General features: G+C 47.4%; 1 protein-coding gene across 2 annotated transcripts in view; it reads left to right on the forward strand.

Annotated features, from left to right (window-relative positions):
* SPECC1 (sperm antigen with calponin homology and coiled-coil domains 1) overlaps positions 1–19,809 on the forward strand; it is a 1,265,733-nt gene extending 1,245,924 nt beyond the window's left edge. For both annotated transcript variants that reach the window (XM_085649254.1, XM_085649255.1), the window contains one exon: positions 18,794–19,809. In XM_085649254.1, the coding sequence (XP_085505380.1) occupies positions 18,794–18,883 (90 nt within the window). In that variant the 3' untranslated portion in view covers positions 18,884–19,809. The remainder of the gene's footprint in view (positions 1–18,793) is intronic.
* The last annotated feature ends 371 nt before the right edge of the window (positions 19,810–20,180 follow it).

The raw sequence follows: 20,180 nt of genomic DNA on the forward strand, positions 1-20,180 counted from the left end.
CTGAAGGAGGTGCTTCTATTACGAATATAAGTAATGATAGAGAGCCCATGCAGCTATTACAGGGAGAGAAGGAGGGAGCTATTTTGAAAAGGAAAAAAAGGGCCCATACGGCAGGAGGTAGACAACCTAAGGCTTCCAAACCCAACTCTAGGGGTGAGGGAAACCAACTGGATCCAGTCAGTAAAGGGCTAAAGTCGCCTTGTAAAACAAGAGCTTTGTCCCATCAGACCTCGGAAATTTTTTTTCCTAGCCAACATATCCCTGTAGGGGTGGAGGATCTTACTCTCCCAGGTCTTCGCACCCTATTGAGGGAAATGCTTATTCCCCTAGAAGATCGTTTGGCTAACATGGAAATATGCCTATTGGATTTGCGAAAGGGACTCTTAGATTTAGTAGCAGGTCAAAGAGCAAGTGTGCATGGAGCTGAAGGGATTACTGCTGGGACTTCCCACCCATTTCCTAATCCAGTTACTCTGTCCCCTGCACTTCCAACAGCTACTCCCTTAGAAAACACCATTTCAGTCCCCCTGTCAAAACCTGCTCCTGTATTTCCTTGTAGGCAACAACTCCCGATAGTAACTGCTAGGAGGCCGAATTTAGTTACCCCGGCCTCCACATCAGGCCAGGCGAAACCAGCAAATGATGCAATACACGGCTCAGTCCGGCAAACTAGCCCCCACAATTGGCGAAAAATAGTAAATTTGCCCCCGGAGGCGGCAGTTTACACTGTCGTCTTGAAGGGGGTACCTGTGCTTCGCGAATATGTGGTGGAACCCCATGACTCCCTACATAATAAGGTTACTAGCTGGTTTAACATTCACAGGCCCTTACCACCTAATCTTAAAGGAGAAATCCTTATGGTTAGAAGGGTTCCATGGGTTGGATACACCAATAAGAAAAGCGTGGGGGACTGCATAATTGTAAGTTTTAAGAACCCAAATGTTGTGTCTTACATCTGTAACTGGTTTGGGAATACGGGAGCTACATCTATTGAATTGGTCCATCTGTCATATTTCTACCCTAAAACATGTGATTCGAATATGAGTAGGGATGAGGGTTGGACCCGGGTGGGATTTGCTGACGATGGGTTTAGAATTAGGCCCACTTGCAATACCTTTACCAACTATGGCAACTATATACATCCTAATAGATATAGTTGTCTTGATCAGGTAGATTGACTTTATAAGGGACAGGGGTCTATGAGAGGTGAGACAGATAACACCACTCGAGAATTTGATGCCTTACGAAGGGTGAATCTAACATCTATTTCCTCCCTTGGTCAAGTAATTAATTCACCCCAGAGTTTACTGGGTTATAAAAATAACAATTCAACATTGATAGTCCCGTCTGTTCCCAAGGTTGCCCCTACTGTTCCACCTATTATGGAAATATCATTGCATGTGCCCACGGCCCCAACATTGGACACTGTGCCGGAGAAAACTGGGGAATTAGGATTAGGATTAGAACCTCCAGCCGAAATCTTAAAGGTTCTTTCTTGGAATGTGGCGGGCATTGCTCATAAACTAAACACAAGTGATTGGGACTCCCTAATAGGCAATAGTGATATCTGCCTCTTTCAAGAGACCTGGGCGAGGGAATCGCTGTGTAGAGTAGGATACGCAGTCTTTGAAATTAAAGCAACTTGGACTGGCAGAGGGAGGCCATCTGGTGGTTTGGCGATTTGGGTAGCCAGTCACATTGGGTGCATTGCGGAGAGTGTACCAACGCTCTCGCAGGACATACAGTGTGTCCTACTCAAGTGGCCAAATGTTTTAAATTTGGCAATTATCAATGTGTATTCCCGCCCAGTTAGTGTGGCCAAGGAATCCCCCACACTGGATGATCTTTCGTGTTTTTTGGGTCATCTTCCTAATGACTACAAGATAGTGTTGGGTGGAGATTTCAATTGCCACTTTGAACCCCTTGAAGGTCTAAGGGATGGTGCCCTTACGGCTGAAGATGATTTCTGGGGTGTCCCTTGTCAATCTCCCCATGTTAAATCTTGGTCCCCTCTGGCAGTACAAATCATGTCCTTAACATTAAACTTTTCTTTTAGGGCCTGCAATGGTCGTACCACCTCTGATACCCCTTCATCTTGCACTTTTAACAGGAAGAACCATGAATCTAGGTTGGATTATATCTTTGTAGATACCGGCCTTTGGTCTAAGATCCTGGACTTCAGAGTAATAATAAGAACGGACAGTGACCACAATGCACTTCTACTGGACATGGTGCATCCTATATGTACTGGTCGATCACTCTCCGCTGAGTCTAGTGATGATCGTGGGAACTTGCTTCTCAGCTCTAATAGACGCAGGGTTAAATGGGGGAAATTGGTAAGCTCAGAAGAGACCATAAGTAAAATTTATCAGCTAGCACTCCCCAAGTTAAAAGAATTGGACATACTAATTACTCAGCCAAGATCATCGGAATTCAATGAGAAGTTAGTCACAATTCATGAAGACCTAGTGGGAGTATTAGGTGAGGTTTTCTACCCAGTGGTACCCCTGCGGAAAAAAAAGACTCGAACCCCAACTTGGTACAATTCTTCTTGTAAAAAGATAAAGTCAGAACTAATAAATACAATAAAATCAGGTTCTGATAAGTGCAAGGTTATCGAGCTTAGGCGGAACTATAAGAAAGCTATGGCATTAGCGCGATTGGAATGGGATTGGAATAGATGGCAGGACCTTACATCAGCACTAGAAGCGAAGGACCCGAGAAAATTCTGGTCCTTGGTAAATACCGGTGCGGGAGAATTAAAAGCTGCGGTGGAGCCAAATATTGCAGCTTCTGTCTGGGAGGCCCACTTTGGCAAATTGTATCAAGAAACATTTGGATATGCCAATGTTGTAGCCCCCACTGTTTTATCTATTCCTGCAGCTGGTTTGGAATTTACCCTTGATGAGGTGGTCAGTGCAATCGAGGGTTTGGCGAGGGGGAAGGCCCAAGGTCTCGATAGATTGCCTGGCGATCTTTTTCGCCTTCATCCAGAGATATGGGGTCCTTATTTCCTCATCCTCTTTAATTCCATTGTGGGAGGAATGGAGATCCCCTGTACTTGGCTGGGGGCAGAGATAGTGCCTATTTTTAAAAAGGGCTCCCCTCTTCTCCCGGCCAACTACAGGCCGATTAGTCTCATAGATGTCCCCCAAAAAATCTATTCTCGCCTCCTCCTGAACCACCTTTTAGATTGGATGGAGGAAAATAAAATCCTTAGCCCCCTTCAGGCTGGCTTCAGGAAAAATACGTCCACCATGGATCAGATCTTCCGTCTCGTTCTCCTTTATTGGAAAATTGTGAGCATCGAGAGGGGGAGGCTGTATATGGTGTTCGTGGACCTGAGGTCAGCCTTTGACCTGGTTCCCCGTAAGAAATTATGGGAGGTTCTAAAGGAGCTGGGCGTTCCGATCCATCTATTAAATGCCATAACTAGGCTCCATGAGAACAACTTTGCTCAGGTCAGGTGTGGGAGGGATGGAGCATTGTCATCAAAATTCCCAGTCCTTAGAGGGGTAAGACAGGGTTGCGTTTTGGCGCCGACCCTGTTTTGCCTCTATGTCAATAATGTCATATCACATCTTGACACTATTGGAGACAATGATGCTCCATCCCTGGCAGGCAGAAGGGTACCAGCCATTATGTTTGCGGACGATACCCTCCTGCTTTCAAAATCCCCGATGGGGATCCAACGGATTTTGGATGGATTTGGTCTTTTCTGTAGTCAATATGTTCTTGAGATCAACACAGAGAAGACCAAGTACATGATATTCAACCCATCATCCAAAACTAGACCCAATCCATCTCTGAGTTCAGTAAGATTGGCGAGGGTAAAAACTTTCCAGTACTTGGGGGTAACCCTCCATGAAAATTTATCATGGGAACCCCAAATTGCAAGAAGTCGGTTAAAGTTGTCCCAATTGTCGGGGGGAATTCTGAAGGTTGTAAACTCCTCCACCTATAAACCCATTAGTCCTGCAGTGGAGGTGTATAAAACCCAAGCTAAAGCGGCAGCATCCTATGGTGGAGAACTATGGGGGTATAAAGCGGGGGTAGGGATTGTTAATGTATAAAATAACTTTCTTAGGCGTCTTCTTGCCCTTCCCCGCGGTACACCCCTTTTCCCCCTAAGATTATATTTGGGTTTACCCTCCATAAGAGACGACCTGGAACTAATGCCATTAAGATTCTGGCACAGGCTTTGGTCCACTGGTGAGCTTGTACATTACAGGCAAGAGCTCATGTGTGTAATGAACTTGAACCAATGTGGCAAAATACCGTGGTTGATCTCTATAAAGAAAGAACTCTATCGGTTGGGACTCCCTGAATTATGGGAATCCCCTGAACAAGGTTGCCATAGAGTTTCACGAAAATGTCTTGTGGGGATATATAAGGAGAAAAGTCTTGCTTCCCTGGTCTCTGCATCCAACAAAGGTATTTTGACTGATCGATTTCTGGTTTTCAAGGACGCATATCAGTTTGAAGGGTTCATGGACATTATCTTTCCCATTATATCAAGGAAATTGTTCATTCAATGGAGGTTAGGGACTCTGCCCATCAAAACCTTTACATATAAATGGACAAAAGAGGGATGATAAGATCTGCCCAGGATGTTGCTCCCATGATTAGGAAGAAATTCATCTTCTGGTTTTTTTGCCCTGCCTATAATAGACCAAGGAAATTCTGGTTAGTTCCACTCTGCAGAAATTTGGGTATAAGGAGCCATCTGCACTCGTATAGAATACTGAAAACTAGTACAGCTCCCCACATAGTCTTTGCAATTGCCAAATTTTTAACGGCTATGTGGCGGATAAGGTCCAAAGTGTTAAAAGAATGATTCTTGTTGTAATGAATTGAAATCGTCCCCTGCGATTAGTAATGCTTGTATATTGATTTTATGTATTTTACTAATGATTTTTATATGTAGTGGATGTTTTATGTTGACATTGTACCATTGCATCTTTTATGGCCAAATCGGCCGAAATAAAGAAATAAACTTGAACTTGAAAGACTCCCAAAAACGTGCCCTTAACCAACTAAAAGATTTGCGTTCTTCTCCCTGTGCTACATGTGAAATTAATCTTTGGAAGGCGTTAGTAGATTCCTTTAAGCCCTTTAGGACTCCTCATGGGCTTACGGAGTGGAGGGAACAGACCAGTGCCTCAGTGGCCCCTCTTGTGGCAGTATTGAGACTGCAGCAGTCATGTTAGATTTTTATATACACTCCCCGCCCCACAAAAGGTTCTGCGAAGCCAATAAACAACACTAGTTTCAACCTTATATATGTTTATGATCGATTTTTGTTGTGTATAGGAAATGAATATAGTTTATAAGGATAAGTAGGAAACAATGCAGGCGAATGAAGGAACATTTCATAAAATATATTCCCAGGATGGTGGAGCATTGGCCTCATAAAGCTGATGTTGTATTCTGCCATTATGAGAAATGTAGGCCAAAGAAGCCAGTATCATTCTCATCCTACACAATCTGGTCAGAGCTCAGTTCTAGCAATCACTGCAGTTCAGGGTCCATGAACCTTAGCTCAGCCTAACAATCTCCTTCTTTCTACATGCATCAGGCTAAAACCTCCGGATTTTATACTGCTGTACAGTGTATGTGAGAAATGTCATTACTTACTTCACAACATGTTGTGGCAATTAGTTGTAAGAATTACATGTGTACAAGAAACTTGTGTGAAAACAAACGGTTAACATCAAATGGAGAAATCCATCTTTCAGAAGGCCTAACCATAACCACAATACACAAGCATAATTAAATAAATGAACATGTGTATATAAAACAGCATAAATAATCAAAAACCTCAATAAAATCTACTAATATAGTTAGACTAATTTACATGCCAGACCTCATAAGACAACTGAGACATTATTGCTGATATGCAAGGGGCAGGCTCCAGAAAGAGGCCGCCTCATAATCAGTGATGCAACTTCAGAAGTTGTGAAAAGAGAATTAGTAATAAACACTCCTCTCTTCTTACTTTCAGGGGTTTTACTTCAAAGGGAATGAGACACACTTTTTTTATTTACCTCTGCACATTTTGTTTACTAACTCTTGCAGAGGCTGTTCCTGCATAGGGGCGCAAGGGTGTTGACTCCAGTGCTTTAAATGGGAAAAAATAAGTGCAGGTACTCATTAGAATAGAGGCGTGGCAAGTGGGCGGGGCTAGGGGCGGGGCGAAGAGCAATATATGATCGTAGCTAATGACTTCTGTACCAGTTGCAGCACGTCAAAACACACGAGAAATGTGTTCATGGCAATAAACAGATAAACCTATTACACATAATTACATGCTCCTCTGAAGCAGAGCGGAATCTGCCCTGGAGGAGAAACCTAACCTGCGCCTGCCCTGCTGTGGATCAGGGTACAGGTACTCTTCCCTGGCTACAGAGAAGTGCCGGTACTGAGGGCAAAAAAAATCGGAAGTGCCGGTACTCAGTACCGGTGAGTACCGGCCCATTTAAAGCACTGGTTGACCCACTGCTTTAATCCACTCCCCACCTGGGCATATATAAAACACATGTTTAGGGGCATTGATACCGCCACAGAGCTGGGCTGCAATTGTATTTTTAAATGCCATCACAAAGGGAGGGAGTGTGTCTGTTGCCATGACCGGTCTCTGGACTCGACCAGCCTGACATGCGGATGTAGGGACCTGGGGAAGAAGTCACTAGGACCCTGCACTCTAATGTGGGGAGGGGACAGAAACCAGACACCACTTCCGGTCAGGGAGTGGGGGGGATTCTGGGAGAACGAGGCACAGGGACAGACGTGTGTGTGGGCATAGCAACGAAGAAGAGCAATAAAGTATCATTACCGACTTACCTGTCTCCGTGTGCTTCCTTGGTGACGACACGACAACTGGCGACGAAGAGGTAGGATACAAAGTCGCCACCAGAAGCGCATGCCCCAACAACGTCCAAACAGAGCCAGGAGCCCACCCTAGTCCGCCGACTGCAGGAAGCAGAAACGCGACGTCGGGAGTCCACCCCGATCGCAAGGAGAGCAGAGCCAGGAGCCCACCCTGGTCTGCGTACAGGGGACTGCAGCGACATCTGGAGCCCACCCCAGCCGCATCAAGTACAGAAGGTGAGGGGAGAAGAAGGTGTGTACCCTGCCGTGATCACAGCCGATCGCCGACTGGAAACAGCCCGAGCCTCCCGCGTGTAGATTTCAAGCTGAAATCTTGCGAGAGCTTGGCGCCCATCTTGAAGTCAGGCGGGGGAGCCAATAGGAGGCTGAAGAAGGCCCAGTGGCCATTTTAAGGTCAGGCCATTGAAGAAGTAGCAAATCTCGCCCCACAGAAATCCCGGCAGCCAAATTAGGGTCAGACAGGAGTGCCAACAGGAGGCTGAAGAGGGCCAGGCGGTCATTATAAGGTCAGAAAAAGACTAGAAAAGGAAAAAGGATGAAAACTAAGGAAATCACAACAAAAGAAAGGTGATATAAAGAAAGAAAAGAGAGCAAAGGAAGAAGCTGTGTAGAGAAGAAAAGAAAGGCACGACAATAAAATGACATAAGACGCATGCGACAAAAATAGCGCAAATGCAATCTTCCGCAGACCACTACCGTTCAGCTTGTCAGAACCACAAACGGGCATTTGGTGGGAAAGGTGGATAAGACAATTCGAACGATACACGCGTGCCACATGCAAGGCATACACAGATGACCAAAACATAGACTTGTTCCTAAACTTCGTAGGTGATGAGGTAGAGGACCTGTTAATAACATTTCCCCAAGATCAAACCGCAACATACAATGGGCTGGTAAAGTGTCTCACAGACAAATTTGACCCGCAAAGAAATGTAGATTTTGAGAGTTACATGTTCAATACCACGTGTCAACTAGCAGAGGAGTCCCTCGACGATTTTGCAACCAGACTGCGGAAACTAGTAACATATTTCGAATTCAACAAGTTTGACAATGAACAAGCGATACAACAGCGTATCAATGAGGGCTGTCAGTAGAGTTCCGTGCACGAATTCTGAAGGAACCGTCCTCGCTAGAGAAAATACTGACCATGGCCTGAGCGGAGTCCAGAGCAACAACACATGCAAGACAGATGGAACTGGGAAAGGCAAGAAGAGTGGAACAAGTGAACCGTGTAACTGGAAACGTCAAGAAGAGAAACAATACACCGCCACCGAGAAAAAAGCAAGAAAGACTGTGCTATCGATGCAGACTTGAGTTTCCGCATGCCTGCGCAAGCCTGACAATGGGCCACAAATGCAGGAAATGCAACAGAGAAAACCAATTCGCAAGCGCCTGCATGAGTGGACAATTCAAGAGTGAGCAAGAGAGCCCAGCAAGACTACGGACAGTGACAAGCAGATACGCAAGGCAATTAGAAACACAGAATCACAGTCCCTCAGCTGAATTGGATGGAGCAAACACTCCAGAGGCCACCCAATGACTGTATCTGATGTCAGATGCCCCAACGGAAGGCCACATGCCAGAACACATTCATCTCGTAGAAAAGCACCAGCTAAAGAAAACAGCGACAGTGAACATTGAGGTAGGAAGCTACAGCACAAGCTTCGTATTAGACAGTGGAGCTACATGCAACATCATGTGCATGTCAGAATATGAGAAGATGAGGGTGAAACTGCCACTATCACTGTCCACTGTTGATGTATCCTCCTGCGGCTCGAGAAAGCCAGTGGTGAACATGGGGAAGTTCACAGAGACACTAACTTACAAAGAAAGGGCGGTCAGAGAGGAAATACATGTACTACGAGGAGACATTCCAGCACCCTGTCTGCTAAGCAACATCACTGCATAGGTGATGGGTCTCCTAGCAATGACCTACAACATATCAGAAAGAACGAACATTCTGAGGGAACATCCGGCCATACTACAAGGACTGTGGAAACTAAAGGAAAAGCAAATAACACTGCATATCAATGAAGCGATCAAACCTATGGCTCAGCATCACCGAAGAGTGCCCATACACCTGCAACCACAGGTGGAAGAAGAAATACAAGGCCTGCTTGCACAGGATATCATAGAGCCAGCTGAAGGACTGACCCCCTGGGTATCTCCAATAGTAGCAGTACCAAAGAAGAACACCTCAAAGATTCGCATATGCGTTGACATGAGAGTACCAAACATGGCAATCGAGAGGGAAAGGCACCCTGGACCTCACCTCAATGACATGATCAGCTGTCTCACTGGCGCATGCAGATTTTCAAAGCTAGATCTGTGCAAAGGATACCATCAACTGGAACTTGATCTGCAATCACGTTACATCGCTACCTTCTCCACTCACATGGGTCTTTTTTGCTACAAGCAACTCAGCTTTGGAATATCATCAGCAGCAGAGATATTTCAAGAGATCATAAGGCAAATAATAAGGCCGGTGAAGAACAGTTTGAATTACAGTGATGACATCCTGGTGTTTGGTCGTTCAGATGAGGAGCACAACAAGGCCCTACGTGAGGTCTGCAACCAGTTGGAACAAGCAGGCCTAGCATTAAATGAAGACAAGTGCGAACTGGGGTGAAGAGAACTAGTATTCTTTGGACACATCTTTTCAAAAAAAGGAATGAGGCCGGACCCCACCAAAGTGGAGACACTGGAAAAAGCAAGACCTCCAACAGAAGTAGCGGAAGTGAGATCATTTCTTGGTTTAGCGAGCTACTGTGCTCGCTATATAAAAGACCTTGCCACAAGGAGCACACAACTTTGGGACCTAACAAAGCAGGGTCAGAAATTTCTCTGCACATAGAAATGTAGTAGGGCATTTGAGGCCATCAGACACGCAGTAATGGCTGTAGATCATCTTGCTTATTTCGACCCATCATTATGCACTGAGCTAACTGTGGACACCAGCCAGTTAGGTTTAGGAGCATTCCTAGCACAACACATACCTGGAAGAGACTCGCCCAGGCAAATTGTCGCATATGTGAGCAAGAGTTTGTCTGACATTGAAAGGGCATACTCCCAGCCAGAGAAGGAAAGTTTAGCAGTGGTATGGGCGTGTGAATACTACCACATGTTCATCTACAGACCACCATTCGCCATTGTAACAGACCATCAATCAATCATATCATTTGTAAAGCGCACTACATACCCGTGAGGGTCTCAAGGCGCTGGGGGGGGGGGACGCTGCTACTGTTCAAAGAGGTCTTCGGTCTGCCGTAGGCGGATGGGGAGGGTGTTCCGTGTCTTGGCGGCGAGGTGGGAGAATGATCAGCCGCTGGCGGTCACTCTTCAGATGCGGGGGGAGATGGCGCGGTCTGTTGAGCGGAGCTGGCGGGTGGGTGTGTAGAGGCTGAGTCAGCTGTTGAGGTACGCTGGTCCGGTATCGTGGAGTGGCTTGTGTGCGTGGGTGAGGAGCTTGAAGGTTATCCTCTTGTTGATGGGGAGCCAGTGCAGGTCTCTCAGGTGGGGTGTGATGTGGCTGCGGCGGGGCATGTCTAGGATCAGGCATGCGGAGGCGTTCTGGATGCGTTGGAGCCGTTTGAGGAGTTTGGCCGGGGCTCCTGCGTAGAGTGCGTTGCCGAAGTCCAGTCTACTGCTGACGAGGGCCTGGTTGACCGTCCATCCAGTTTCAGTGGGGATCCACTTGAAGATCCTGCGAAGCATGCGGACTGTGTTGAAGCAGGAGGAGGAGACGGCATTGACCTGCTTAGTCATGGAGAGGGTGGAGTCGAGGATGACCCCTAGGTTTTGTGCGTGGTCGGTGGGTGTAGGGAGTGCTCGTAGTGCCGTCGGCCACCAGGAGTCGTCCCAGGCCGAGGGGGTGGAACCGAGGATGAGGACCACCGTCTTGTCCGAGTTCAGCTTCAGTCGGCTGTTTCTCATCCAGTCGGCGATGGCCTTCATTCCTTCCTGGAGGTTGGTTTTGGCGGTGTGGGGGTCATTGGTGAGGGAGAGGATCAGCTGGGTGTCGTCGGCGTAGGAGATGATGATGAGGTCGGGCGACGTGGGCGAGCGGTGCCATGTAGACGTTGAACAACGTTGGGCTGAGGGATGAGCCTTGGGGTATTCCGCAGATGACCTTGGTGGCTTCGGAACGAAAGGGGGGGAGGCGGACGCTCTGAGTTCTACCGGAGAGGAAGGAGGTGGTCCAGTCCAGGGCCTTCTCTTGGATTCCGGCGTCGTGGAGGCGTGCTCTCAGTGTGCGGTGGCAGACTGTGTCGAAAGCGGCTGACAGGTAGAGGAGGATGAGGGCCGCGGTTTCTCCGTTGTCGAGCAAGGTCCTGATGTCATGGCGGCGGCGATGAGGGCAGTTTCGGTGCTGTGGTTGCTGTGGAACCCGGACTGGGATGGGTCCAGGATGTTATTCTCTTCAAGGAAGCTGGACAGTTGTTTGTTGAAGGCCTTTTTGATGTACCTCTCTGGGAACGGGAGAAGGGAGATGGGTTGGAAGTTCTTGAGGTCCTTGGGGTCCACCTTGGGTTTCTTGAGTAAGGTGTTGATCTCTGCGTGCTTCCAGCTCTCCGGGAAGGTCGCTGTCTCGAAGGAGATGTTGATGGTTTTCCGGAGGGGGAGTGCGATGGTGCTGCTGGCTTTGTTGGAGATGTGGTGTGGGCAGGGGTCTTCCGGGGATCCTGAGTGGACGGTGTTCATGATCTTGATGGTGTCGTCATCGTTGATGTTGGTCCAGGCGAGCAGGCGGTAGGTGCGGGTGGTGGTCGTGGGAGCGGGGGTATCGGCGGTTGCCGGGGTGGTGACGGCGTCAAAGCTGTCGTGGATGTCTGCGATCTTGCGATAGAAGAAGGTGGCAGCGAGTCGCACGGGTCTTGTGACGGTGGGATGTCGTTGGTGTTGGAGCTGGGGTTGGAGAGTTCCTTTACGATGCTGAAGAGTTCTTTGCTGTTGTGTGCGTTGTTGTCTAGGCGGACTCTGAAGGTGGTTCTTTTGGCAGATCTGATGAGGTGGTGGTGTCGGAGGGTGGCGTTCCTGTGGGCTGTGTAGCTTTCCGGTGTTCTTTAGCGGTTCCAGTTTTTTTCTAGTTTTCGGCAGGTTTGCTTGGAGGCCTGGAGGTCTTCGGTGAACCAGCTGGCTCTCCTGCTGGTGTGGGAGTTAGGGGGCTTCTTGAGCAGGGCGAGGGTGTTGGCGCAGTCGTCGATCCATTGTCTGAGGCTGCGGGCTGCGACGTCGGGTCGGTCGGGTCTGTGGGTGGGCTCTGGGCGAGGGCAGCGGTTAGCTGGTCCTCGGTGTTCTTGCTCCAGCTGCGGCGAGGCATCTGCTGGGTGCGGTGGGTTTCCGGAAGGTGAAGTGGATGCATCCGTGGTCGGTCCAGTGGAGTTCGGTGGTGTGGTCGAAGAAGACGTGGGTGCTTGCTGAGAAGATGGGGTCAAGCGTGTGGCCGGCGGAGTGGGTGGATGTTGTGACGAGTTGTCTGAGTCCGAGGTTGTCGATCAGGGTGGAGGAGTTGGAGTCATTGTTGTTGTTCTCGAGGTGGAAGTTCAGGTCCCCGAGGAGGATGTAGTCCATGGAGGCGAGGGCGTGTGTGCTGATGAAGTGATAGGGTCGCTGAACTGCGGTCGGGAGTCCGGGGAGTCTGTAGATGACGGTGCCTCTGAGGGTGGTGTTGGGGTCGGTGTGGGCATCAGGCCCTAGTGACAATATATGGAAACCCGAACGCAAAGATACCGCCACACATTGAAAGATGGGGAATAAGACTGATGGATTATGATTTCAAGATTGTGCACAAGCCGGGAAAGAAACACAACCCAGCTGACTACATGTCACGACATCCCCTACTGCAGGAACCAGAGAACACATCAATGGCAGAAGAATACCTCAATTTTGTGTTAAGGCAGAACACTCCTGCACCAATAACAATTGCAGAGCTGGAACAAGAGACAGCGAGGGATGCCACAATGCAAGCAGTCAAAATGACAACACAACAGCAAAGATGGAGACACGTGAACACCAACAGCACCATGGGAGAAGGAGTAAACAGGGAAGAAATACTGGCATTCAAAAACACACACGTGGAACTCTCGGAAACAGAAAAAGGAATAATGCTACGAGGAACAAAGATAGTAATGCCAAATGCATTACGGTGACAGACTGTAAACCTGGCACATGAGTCCCACAGAGGCATGGTAACAACAAAAAAGATGCAACTGGAAAAAGATGGTTCCCATACCTGGATCGACTGATGGAGAACACTATCTTAAATTGTCACCAATGCCAAATAACTGGATGACCAGCAAAGCAAGAACAGCTACAGATGTCGGAGCTTCCAGGGGCAATGTGGACAACATTGGCAGCTGACTTCTATGGGCCATTGGACACGGGCAACTACTTGCTAGTGGTCATTGATGAGTACTCCAGATTTCCCATAGTACAACACGTCTCGTCAACATCAGCGACCGCAACATTGCCGATACTTGATGACATATTTGCAGGCTGGGGCTCCCCACAAACAGTAAAGACAGACAGTGGTCCTCCTTTCTCAGGAGAAGCGTTTTGCAAGTTTATGGACTACCTAGGCATTCACCACCGGAAAATAACACCCCTGTGGCCACAAGCAAACGGCATGGTGGAAAGAAATCAGTCCAAAGATCAATACTAGCGCAGATCTCAATAGGACAGGCACTCTGTCAAATACTAAGAGACTATCGAAACACCCCTCACAGCTCCACGGGACGATGTCCAGCAGAACTGGTACTAGGAAGGACAAGCAGGACAAGATTGCCCCAACTAGATGCAAAAGCACCACCGGATCACAACAGCATTGCAGCAAGAGATCAGGAAGTGAAAAACAAGATGAAAGTATATGCGGACGCCAGGAGACATGCCACTTCATCGCACCTGAAGCAAGGGGACTCGATGATGGTGCGGCAACGGCAATCAAGAAAATCAGACAGTTCATTCTCAGATGAACCGCAGACAATAATAAATGTCATGGGGCCAATGATAACAGCTGCATCGGGCCCCTACCGGATCACTAGAAATAGTTCTCACTTCAAAGGACTAAAGACACTGGATGAGGACCGAGGAGATACAGAATCAAAGAACAACGAAACGCATGGAAAATAGGAAGTTATGTACAGCAAGGGAAGAAAGGCACACAACTGTGAGAGACAAGACGAGGTACCACACAAAGAAACGGAAGGATCATGTCCAAGAAGAGTGAGAAAAAGGCCAAAGAGACCGAGGAAATGTAATGATGGGGATCAGGAACACTATTGTTCTCTTTCTCTCTCTCTCTCTCTCTCTCTCTCTTTCTCTCTCTCTCTCTCTCTCTCTCTCGCTCTCTCTCGCGCTCGCTCTCTATCTATATCAGTTCCGTCGTTTTCTTTCCACAAAGGGGAGGATGTAGTGACCTGGGGCAGAGGGCACTAGGACCCTGCACCCTAATATAGGCAGGGGACAGAAACCAGACACCACTTCTGGTCAGGGAGTGGGGAGGGATTCTGGGGAACGAGAGCACAGGGACAGACGTGTGTGTGGGCACAGCAACGAAGAAGAGCAATAAAGTATCATTACCGATTTACCTGGCTCCTCGTGCTTCCTTGGTGACGACACAACAGTGAACTTCATGGTTTTGTTTATCTTCTACCCGGGCTTCCTTACTGGTAGTGTGCGGGAAGACTGGTGAGGTCCGTGCTGGCAGCTTACTACGGCCCTCATGCTTAAAGGGCAAACATTTAATTGGAAATTATAATGAATTAAGGTGCATTTTATGAAGCCTCATGTACTTTGGAGACAAGCATCATTGAAGCATGTAACACAATAAGACGATGCGGCGTCATGTTCAGAGCAGCTGACTTTGAAACGGGGAAACTAATTTTGAGTTTCTGCGTCTGCTCACCATTCTGTGATTCTGGGTAAATCAGTTCATCTCCCCGTACCTGAAAAAAAGAAAAACGTGACCTTGTCTAACGTAACTGATGCTCATGTCAAAGCATTCCAAAACCTTTAGGGCGTGTTGCACTATAAAACAAGCATTGGCATAGCCAATAGGTCTCGCCTATGGGACCTTATAAGTGTTTAGCCATGCAACAGTTGCATAACTAAATACTTATGAGGTCCCAAAAGCGAGACCTATTGGCTATGCCAAGCAGCCATGCGGCCGCAAAAGTGATCACGATCAAACATCAAAGCGGCCGTGTGGCCGCGAAAGTGAAAGTAATCGCGGTAAAGCACGGCGCGCGCGCCCGCGGACATGCACTGTAGCTCTAGGCTGGCCTGGTAGCACTTTTGGGAGCCCTCTCAATAAGTCTCGCCAGACCAGCGCATGCTCTGGGTCAGGCGAGACCTAAAAAACTGCAACAAAATGAATAGCTGTAAGTTGGCAGTTGTGTCCAAGTTGACAAATGTTCCTTTTATCTAATACAGTTGTCTTCAAAAGGGGGCGCTATATTTCAGACTTTAAACAGTTACTCCTCTATAGCAAAATAAAAATAATGGGAGAGAGTTCAAATAGCATTTTCTTATCACTTTATGTATCATTGATGTCTCTTAATTGTTACCTATATATCATGTATTCATTATCTGAGATAGGAATGATCAAGTTTGGAAGTTCACAATTAAATAGGTCATATCAAAGAGGTATGCCTCGGAAAGTGGTCAGTAAAAAATGTGGACATGCGTTGCTGCTAGAAATGTGTATGGCAAGTAAAGCTGTCTTAATGTCGTGTTATCTCACAAATAGATCTATCATGGACGGTTGAAATACAAAGCCCCTTATACAATACTGAATGTCTAAGTTTCTTTGCAGTGGTGGGTGGGCCGGTTTTGAGCCCCATGGGGGCCGTTTTTGTTACAGGGCCGTTTTTGCAGCAAACTCGGCCCTGTAACAAGATCGGCCAAAAACCGGCCCTGGCTAAGAGCTCGGCGGCACCCCCAACCCCCCGGGGGGGGCGGCCGAGCACTTTGCCAGGGCCGGTTTTGGTTCCCAGTCCTGCCCTGCTGGAAGGGTGGGTGCCGGTTTTGTGGCAGTGCTGCAATAGCAGCCCCCAGTAACAAAAGCGTTCTGACAAAATTGCCAGAGCTGCTTTGGGATCCCAGTCCGGCCCTGGTGACACTGTGTGTGCAGGCTTTGCTTGCCTTCCTTAATGCTTCTTTGAAGTGACACTGCAGACAAGTAAGGCGCCTACAGTCGCAGTACCAAACAAGCGCTCAGTGCCAAGCTGTTATGCAATGAATGTGCAAGTAAAAGACACTATTGTGTGCATATTGTAACTGAGTAAATAATGATAATAGGCTGAATGTTATCCATCATTTACTCAAGTTCTTTAATGCCGTAATTACAATTTGCCTTCCCATCCCTTCAGAGTTATGTTTTGGGATTAGGCTAATGAAAAGTCCACCTGCATACATTTGCCTGTGTAGTGAACATAAAGACAATGTCCTTTTAGCCTAAACCCCCTTGGGGCTACTTGATGTCGCTTGCTTTGCTCACTCGTTGAAAGTCGATGATGATTTTTTACTCCCCACTACTTTCAAAAGCCACCAGCCGCCACTAAACTTTTGTTTTTTCTGTTCAGTTTTGAAAATGTGTGTATTTCAAATTATGTTTTGAAAAAAGCATTCTTGGTGTATTTTAAATGAAAAATAGGGTTCAGGACAGCGCAAGCAGAATCACGACTCAGAATTCTTTTGTGAAAATCCGCAAAAGTCTGCTAGCATTTAAAATTCAACATTTGTCTACAGGAAATATAAAACTAGACATGTTCGCTTAGACAAAGTTACTTAAATTTGATTTTCTACGGAACACTTAGAAAGAAAAAAAATCTCCTGAAACTGTGTGTGACAAGTAACAGAAAATGCCACTGCAAGATCGAATTAATTTTAAGAAGAAAGACGAGTGGAATTCAAACCAAGGGCCAAGGTCAATTCAGGAAAGCAGGCCTATGGCACAGTACAGAGTGGGTCAACTGGTACATACATGACCCCTCCAAGAATGTTCCCTTTGAGAGAGCGTAGGATATTGTCAGCTTGAAGGAGATGGCCTGAAATACGAAGTGTGTAGTTGGCGAGCAGGAGCCCAGGTTCCTACTTCTTTCAACAGTCTTTGTTTTTTATCTTTTCCTGGTGACCAGGTCTTACTCTGTCCTGAAACCCTACGAGTTAACAGTGGAACAGAAATTAGCATTCCAACATGGCTGCCAAAAGCCAACATGCCATGCGATATTTCACGTGCTGGGATTTGTAGTGTTCCTTTTACCATTATAAGCACAAGTCTATTAGTCATCATTCAAAGCGCTGTTGACTAAATAGCTAGGTCTGGCTGAAGGAGCCATACATGACATGTTGCCATTTGCCAGCTATGTTTGTCGATATATTAAGTACTACATAGGCAAGAGCTGAACTTAAATCCTGAACTTTGGCTGTAGTTCTCAAACCCAAGGTCTTCTCTGAGGCGATGTGTGCACACTCTAGAGTCCAGTGCTTCTATGTGAATCGCATCATCTTCCATTGCGCATATCAGTATCAGCTTCTTCTTCCTCCATATCCGTACTCCATCCCTCAATCTGGTCATCATCATTGACCACATCATCACCTCTCAGTCAGACCATCACACTGGACCATATCTTCTTCCTCCTCAATCAAGCCATCCCATTGGACAACTTCTTCATCCCCCAATCAGGCCATCCCAGTCAACCTCCCCTTCTCCATCCAGACCTCTATCACACAGCATCTCCTGGAAAGGCAATTTGCTAGCTATTAAAGTTTAAGGGCTTTGTAGGACTTACTCAAACTAGTCCAGTTCCAGTGATTAGCGGCAGCGCCTCCATTATGCCTCAGCCAGCAGATAAAAACGTGTCAAATAAAATGATAATAAAGCAGTTTTATCATTTTATTTTTCATGAAGCAGCCAGAACCGGAGCCGAGTCGTGATGGCGGGGCCATCCTCCGACAGCAGCAAGGAGGAGGAGTGGCGCGCACTGCAAGGGCGCAGGGCGGTGTGGCCGGCTGTCTTAGGACGGCCAAACCGACACGCCACTTAGGTATCTCCTGGCTGTTACATGGAGAACAGCAGACACAGGCTACCAGTCCCTCTGGGAGCATAAACCAGTCCGCTTCGCCCAATCACAGCGCTTCTTTCATGCTGGGTAATAGTAATACCAGCATGATAGCAGCTTCTGGATTGCCGCAGGGGAGCATATGATCAGGTGAAGAAGAGCGGCGAAGTGGCAGGTAAGTTTTCATTTTAATTTATTTATTACTGTCTCCCGGGCTGCCTCCAACTTTCACTGCTGGCAGCCGCCACTGATACTGATGCCACTGAAAGGGGTTTAATGCCCACAACCGAAACAGGCCACCCGAATTGTGATGTCTGCCATGAAATAACAGGGCTAACTCTTGATGACAGACCTTCAGTCACCACCCTATGCCTAACCCTGTTCAAAAGAAGCCCTCAGCTTGGAATTCACTCACTTTACTCTTAGTTAGGCTTCGAGGAGTGGCAGGCTGGCTGATCGTCAGCCATTCAAAGTGGAGGCAACTTGCAAGGGCTTCAGTGGAAATATTTCTCTTTACTTGTGTTTATCGTAAATGTGTGATTTTGTAGGGTGCTGTGTCGCTTTGAAACAGTCTGCACTGAGCGTAAAGGTTTCAGGATGCCCAACTGAAATCCACTGCTTACGATGTGGCCATAACATGCACATTCCAATATAGTCCTCATTCATGTGAGCACCCAGGCATTCACTTACCGACGGCTCACTCCCCCATCCTTTCTCCATCTGCGAGGTGTGATATTGTGGTAGACTAGTCATGGTGAGACTGGAGCGCCTTCCTTCCATCTGCAGCGCCATGTCTGCCTCTCCTTTGCTAACATTTCCTCTCTCGTTTTCTGCCCTCATAGGAGCTGAACCAGCTGCTCTTCACAGACCGACCGGACTGGCAAAGCGTCATGCAGTACATGGCCCAGATATACAAGTACTTCGAGACCTGAGGGACCTCCAGGGAGGGAGAAGGACACAGAGGGTTCATTCAGCGGCCAAGGAAGCACGCAGTCACTTTATATCTGGCATCATTTCACCTCCATTGACGTGTGAAGGGAGCATGGACCTCTGCCGCCTCCCACACCAGCATCACAGACACTGGCGGCCCAAAGTACCCAACCAGGAGACTGCCCCTGCATCGTGGCCATTCAGGTACAGGGGGAGAGGCCTGTTTGTCTAAATGACCAACGCGACAGCTCTGGCTGGGCCATCTTCTGCACTGTTGAGCAGCATGGACCTGGAAGAGACCCCCTTTGCTGTCTTTGATGCCTTTGGAATCATTTCACATGTTGATATTGACACCTGCAAGTGCAATGCTGTGAAAACACATAATGCACGGAGCTGATGTCATCCCCATGAAGTATGTATGTTCATCTCGGAAGAAATTCTCAAAACACTAATAAAAATAAACCACTTAGTGTCGTAACAGAAGCATGGCAGGTAACTCCTTTGATGTGCTGAAGTGCCATCTCGGGGTTCTGGTTACGCCTACAAACCTTGCGTCTGTGTTTTTTATTATTTCACCAGAACAGCTTGATCCTAAAATCATAAGACATGGCAGCCAGTCATCCCTACCTGCTTCAGTCCATCCGGCCATCTTTCTTTATAGCTCACCATGTGTCTTCATGTGTCTAACCTGCGGTGTCTAGCAGAAGACGTCATAAATATCTGTCTAATACAGCGCTGTTTCACCACCCATGATCAGCCCTACGCGCACACACACAGCCACACACAGATGGATTCATCCACTCTAAGGACCACCAGCCTTAACCTGTTGAGGGCTTTGTAGCCTGGGACCGATCATTAGTCATTCTCAGCACAAAGGAAGAGAAAACAGATTTTCTATTGTACCTAATAAAGCCATGCCTGGAAAATCTTTCAGCTGTCGACTTTTTTTAAAAATTCTTTTTATTAGGTTTTCAAACATACATAACCGGTGCAATAACTGTGCCATCACGTATCAGTATTCCCGTTACATATCATTGAAACTGTACCATGCCATGGACAATGAATCGGACAATTGACAATCATGTCATCTTTCCTTCATAGTGTATGTGAGTGGTCATTAAGACTCGTTCGGCCATGACAGAAGGTATGCAGTGAATGCGCTCCAAATGTCTTTTGTTCTTAAGGGCTGCAGGAGCTCTCAGCATGAAATTCTAGTTTGTCTCTACAGTGCGCCACGGCCTGCAACCAATGAGACAACTTAGGGACTGCTCTCTCCCCCCAGTGGATCGCCACTCTCCT

The sequence above is a fragment of the Triturus cristatus genome, chromosome 3_2, assembly GCF_964204655.1.
Source record: "Triturus cristatus chromosome 3_2, aTriCri1.1, whole genome shotgun sequence".
Taxonomy (NCBI): Eukaryota; Metazoa; Chordata; class Amphibia; order Caudata; family Salamandridae; genus Triturus; species Triturus cristatus.